Raw genomic sequence first — 6,076 nt, forward strand, 5'->3', positions numbered from 1 at the left:
AAATTCATAGCTTTCAAGGAAAGTTAATTATGATTATATATTCAGCCTCAAGGTAAATCTTAAAATTTTTTTGAAAAGTAGAGTTTTTATAGGCACATTCTCTGATCATAATGTAATTAACACAAAATATAAAAAGGTGAAAATATTAACTCTTTAACAAACAAGAAGTGTTGGAGAGGATGTGGAGAAAAAGGAACCCTCCTGCACTGCTGGTGGGAATGCAGACTGGTGCAGCCACTATGGAAGACAGTATGGTGTTTCCTCAAAAAACTAAAAATGGAACTCCCATTTGACCCTGTGATCCCACTTCTGGGAATATATCCCAAGAAACCAGAAACACCAATCAGAATGGATATATGCACCCCTATGTTCATAGTGCACTATTTATAATAGCTAAGATTTGGAAACAGCTTAAATGCCCATCAGCAGATGAGTGGATTAGAAAATGTGGTACATCTACACAATGGAATACCACGCTGCAGTAAAAAAGAAGGAACTCTTACCATTTGCAACAGCATGGACGGACCTGGAGAACATTATGCTAAGAAAAATAATCCAGTTGGAGAAAGATAAATATCACATGATCTCACTCATTTGTGCAATATAATGAACAACTGATGAACAAAAATAGATACAGAGACACAGAAACATCAAACAGACAGTCAAACCTTAGAGGGAAGTCAGGGGAAGGGAGGCGTGGTAAGAGATCAACCAAAGGACTTGTGTGCATGCATATAAGTATAACCAATGGACACAGACAGTAGGGGAATAAAGGCATGTGCTAGGGGGCAGGGGTGGGCGGGGAGAAGTCAATGAGGGGGAAAGGAGACATATGTAATACTTTCAACAATAAAGAATTAAAAAGAAAGAGAGAGATATAGCATTCTTTGAAACTTCTGCCATCATGTTCCCTGGAATTTGACTGTAATGGCAGGAGCCCCAGCAGCCATGTTGGACCATGACGATGAGGCCCCTAAACTTAGTGATGGAGCTGGAATATACCTGGTTATTCATGAAGACAGGAATTTTTGTTTTATTCACATTTCTATTCCCCAGCACCTAGAAGAATATGTGGCACATAGTAGGATGAATAAACACATGTTCAATGGGTAAATTTGGTGTCTGTACCCTAACAAATACCCCACCTCATAAAGTCAGATAATACTAGACATTGGTGTTGGAAGACCTTCACTCAAACAATTTGCTTAAATCATCCAGTGACAGAGACCGTTTTTTCCAAGGAGATCTGAGTTCTGGAGACCATATTTCCTTAATTCTAAGACAAATTTTCCCTTTGCACTTTAAGACTTTCCAAATCAAAACAGATCTTATAATCAATGTATATATTTAATAGAGTTTTCTCCTCCCTCAAACAGTTGCCTTATAATCAATAGCTAATTCAACATAAGGAAATACACTTGATAGACAATTCTGTAGCACTGGACTCTTCGTGGCCCCTCAATAGCTGAAATGAGTTAAAGTTTGGGTAATTCAGAAATCTGGGCTTGGAGAAACCCGTCCATAAAAAGGCAGAGGAAGAAATGTCAACTCATTCAGGATCTTGAATGAAAATCCCCAGGACAGACAGGGAGCAGCATAGGCCCTGGAGCCGGCACACCCAGGCTGACTCCTGGCTCTCCCCCTTCAGCTAGGTGACTTCACCTGCCCACACCTCCATGTTCTCATTTGCAAAACAGGCAGGAAAAAGTACCTGTCATCCAGCGGATACAAGAAGCAAATGTGTTAATGAGCCGGGGTCAACACCCCACATAGACAGTCAGTAAAAGCTTGGCTAGTACTTCTTCGCCATGTGTTTTAATTCCTGCACTCGCACCCTTTGAACATCTCAGCATCTCACAACTAGTGGAAACTGAAGTGATTTTCTAGGAAGCCCAAACTCTTAGAATGTTGCTATGCTGTGCCTTTCTTTCCTAGAGGAAAATACAAAAGAAACAATTAACTCACAGTGTGCGCCCTCCCTGAAATAACAGGCACAAAGAAGTTAATGGGCAACAGCTCAGTGGACAAGGTCTGTCAGCAATATGTGCTAAGATTTTCATTCTGCGAGTCTGCAGGGGAAGCATGCTCCCACGACAAGTATTTCTGTTAACCAGAACAAAACTTCAAAGTAATTAAGCAAAAGTAGTTGAAATCAAGATGAACTTGGGCACTCATTCAAGGGTGACAACACCACTGTGCATCAGAATGACACGTTTAGCCATTCACAACATCCAGCAATTTAAAATTAACATTTTAAAAATTATTAAGTTATAGAGGACATTCTTATGAAGTATGAATCACAAGAGGTGATTATCATTTCACTATTATCTGCTTTACAAAGTAGAAATTTAAACGTTTTTAGCATGATGCCATTTTAAAGACATAATTATATATGTATATACTTTGTTCATAGAAATTATCTACCATTTAAAAGAGATAAGTAATTAAACTGTTTTAATGACATACAGCATGAAAAAATCTATAAAAGTAAACTCGATGCAGCAAAAACAGCACAAGAAATTTGAAATCATTTTAATAGCTTCTATAAGATCTTTTAAGATATACCTACTGAAAATGAACTTTAGCCACATTTAAATTTGTGGGAATTTTCTTTCAAGAATCAGATTCTCAAAATAGTTCAGCTACATTTAGTATTTTTCCATTATTCTTGCCATCTTTAAACACTTTCACAAGCTGCTGAACATAATGCTTTCCTGACTTAATCAGAGCCTCTCTCATGACCCAGGAACGCTCAGTAAATAATTATTAAGCCCAGAGGTGGCTTTTGCATAAGTTGATTTGCCTGAATGCCTATTCACCCAGGAACACAGCTCTTAGTATTATTTGCAAATCTTATCACCTAACATTGAAAGTAAATGTTAAAGAAGGTGGGGAGAAGTATCATCCATTTAGTATTTCTCCATCTTAGTACTTTTTTTTTGAAACTGACTATTTCAGAATTTGTTCTACATGTATATGCCCAGCAGATGATTCTGATGTTTGGATATTTTGTTTTCTTCTCAAAAAGAAAACAATCAATATATAGAAATGCAAATGATATGTTTATCAATGCAACTGTGACCATTCCAGTCAGGAGTGAAAAAGAAGAAAAACCCAAGTGTCTGCAAAGGGACAGTTCTAACAAATGTTACTATTAAGCACATTTTTTTTCCTGAGAAAATCCTTTCCAATTCCTAACAAGCTACACTACAGTCTACCTTGTAATCATAAATCAAGCCCTGTTTGGAGATTTTTGCAAGCAGTCATTTTTGAAAATTATTAATTTAACACCAACATTCAATTTTAAACAGAAAGGCAAAGAGGCTAGCATTCTGATTCCCCCTAATTTCTCTCTTCTCCTTGTCATGCACACCTACAGGCACAGTGCAAGCTGAATAAAACCACAAGGAACAGTTCCAGTGTTTTAACTCCCAATAAAACCTTCCCTTTCTCTGGCCTTCCCCTTAAAACAAAAATAACTCCTGCTAAGTGGTCCCTGGATTATTTCCAGAATAAGACTTCACTTACAGATGCAAGCTCTCAAAGGCACAGGGCATGAACATCTGAACTCTCAGCGCCTCCATCTTTTTCCTTTAAGGTGTTCTGCAAGCCCTTGGCGAAGAGTGAAAGTCAAAGTTAGTCCTGGCATTGGCTGTGTCACTAGGGGTGGCTCCTGATAAGGCCCTAGAAACTCCAATCCAAACACAGCTCCTGCTAAAAGGTGCCTGGTGTCTGTCTGCAACAGCAGACCTGTTTAATCCAGTACCTACTGTACCTGCAGGACAAAAGTGCTGCCTCACACAGCACAGGGCTCTGCAAGGACCCAGGCGGCCAGGCCGGCGCAGGCCCACTCAACCCTCCGGAGTGCAGGGACTGCTGAGGCTTGTGGCGCTGACCATGCTTAGAGGACAAGAAAGGAGAGATAACTTCACATAGCAGAGAGTTTTAACACTTTACAGAGTCACAGAATCCAGGCAAGCTGGGGGATACTGAGCCCATTCTTGGCTGAGGGATCTCCAGCATCCACTCATCACACACCACTGGCTGTCCTGCCCTGCCCCTGTGAGCAGGCACTTTTGGAACCAGAGCTTGGTCAAGGCATATGCTCTCCTGCTGGCAGCAGTCCTTACCCTCAGACCCCAAGAACCCAAGAAGGTGGCCCTTGCCCAGTCCTAGGGGAGTCAGAGGCAAGCTGCTTCGTATCGTGGGTACCACCTTTCAGGACATGCACATCTTTAGGCCATAAATCGGTGTGTTCTTAGACTGTTGTGCAATTAAATTCTAAACATACTTGATTACAAGAAAAAAACACACAGAAACACATGTTCTTAAAAGACACTAAAGGCCAACATGAAAACAGCAATATTATCAAGTGCTGATGCTGTTCCTGTGGACTCGCACAGCAGAGATGCCTGCAGTGATGAAAACAGGATCTTTCTCCCCACACACAACTCAAAGGTCAGAACAAAGGCGTCTGGCAGTGCCAGCTGTGACCCTGGGCAAGTTCCCTTACCTCTCTGCCTAAGAGTTTGTCCCAGTAAATGGCTGGAAAACAATGCAGTCTCTATAAGCTATAATCAATCTCAAATTCCATACTGTAATGAAATTATCTTTCTAAAACTTCCCTTTTATAATCAGAAACATCCAGCCAGGAGTCTCAAACAAGCCATTTCCAGCTTTTTTTATTTTGTTCATTTTTCATTCATTTATTCTTTGTTTAGTATAAACTTCTGGATCACCGACTACGTCAGGCACAGTATAAATTCTTGGGGTTCATAGTGTAGTGGGACACATATAAGTAACCACACACGACATGTAATGACTACTCCAGGGAGCTGGACAAGCCTCCGAGGCATGGGTCAGGAAAGGCTTCCCTTAAGGCAGGACCTGGGCTGACATCTGAGAGGGGGCGTGTCCTGAGAAGGGGTAACAACATGGCAGAAGCCCTCAAGTGGGAAGTTAGAAGGAAGACCCATGTGCCTGACCGGCATAGAGCGCAGAAAAGGCGGGCACCCATGAGATCAAAGCCATGCCTGCCCGAGCTTGTAGGACCTGGTGGCCAAAAAAGGGGAGTTGGTTTTGATCCAAGATGAGAGGGAACACTGCCACGTTGTAAACAGGGGAGCCATGGGCTCAGATCTGAGTCTTTAGAAAGGCCCCTCTGGCTGCTGTATTGAGAACCAAATGAAGAAGGGGCAAGAGTGGCCATTGCAGGTCCTGGTGGGAGGCAGCCAGCTCATGGGAGGAGGGCAGGAGGCAGGAAGGGGTGCACAGAGAGCAAATTACTATAAAATTAAAGACCAATAACTAGGAAGAGGGGAGGGGTGAGGAACCCCCTCCCTGCCTCTGGCATGAAACGGCAAGAAAATGAACAACGCAGTTCTGGTGTCAACATATCCAGGTGAAACCCCGCCCTTACGGATCCCAGGACATTACAGGTGCAGATTACTGAGTTCCTGTGCCCGGATTCTTCACCGGAGGAAGGGAGAGGCCATCCACCGGTTCCGGTTCCGGTTAGAGACAGAGGACAGCACGTGCCAGGCAACCGGCACGGTCTCTGACACACAGCAAAGCGCTCCGTTGAAAAATGGCTCTCACGTGCGGTCAGGCCTGTTATCCCAGACCCCCTTTCCCAGAAACAGGGCAAGTGTGAGATCGAGGAAAATGGAGAGCACAGGGATTACCATATCAGGACATTAGGGGGTTGCTTTTAAAAAGCTGAGCTGGCCTCTCCCCCCCTTGGGCACTATTTGTAACTGCATAAAGTTACAAGGTACCAGGTACATTTTAGAACTGAAACCCTGATGTATTACACGCTTACACACAGAATAAGTCTGTGCCCTGCACAGGCTCTCAGTGTAGACCATGAAACCACCAGCAGGAACTCCACTCTTCCAGGGAGGGGCCTACGATGGTGCCAATGCTCCCTGGCATGTTCACACAATGACATTGCCTGCTTTTTATCCTGAGCAACCCACCACCCCAAGAAAGCTATCCATTGACCATTTATATCACATTTAAGTACAATTACTTCTGAGGTGCCTATGTCCTACTTATGAACGGTATTCTGGAAAGA

At 42.7% G+C, this 6,076-nt stretch overlaps 1 protein-coding gene across 5 annotated transcripts in view; it reads right to left on the bottom strand.

Annotated features, from left to right (window-relative positions):
- The window catches only part of MITF (microphthalmia-associated transcription factor), a 91,402-nt gene extending 87,768 nt beyond the window's left edge, over positions 1-3,634 (bottom strand). For all 5 annotated transcript variants that reach the window (XM_015567946.1, XM_015567945.1, XM_006769936.2 and 2 more), the window contains exon 1: positions 3,529-3,634. In XM_015567946.1, the coding sequence (XP_015423432.1) occupies positions 3,529-3,584 (56 nt within the window). In that variant the 5' untranslated portion in view covers positions 3,585-3,634. The remainder of the gene's footprint in view (positions 1-3,528) is intronic.
- Positions 3,635-6,076: the final 2,442 nt, after the last annotated feature.

Source organism: Myotis davidii, unplaced genomic scaffold, assembly GCF_000327345.1.
Source record: "Myotis davidii unplaced genomic scaffold, ASM32734v1 scaffold821, whole genome shotgun sequence".
NCBI lineage: Eukaryota > Metazoa > Chordata > Mammalia > Chiroptera > Vespertilionidae > Myotis > Myotis davidii.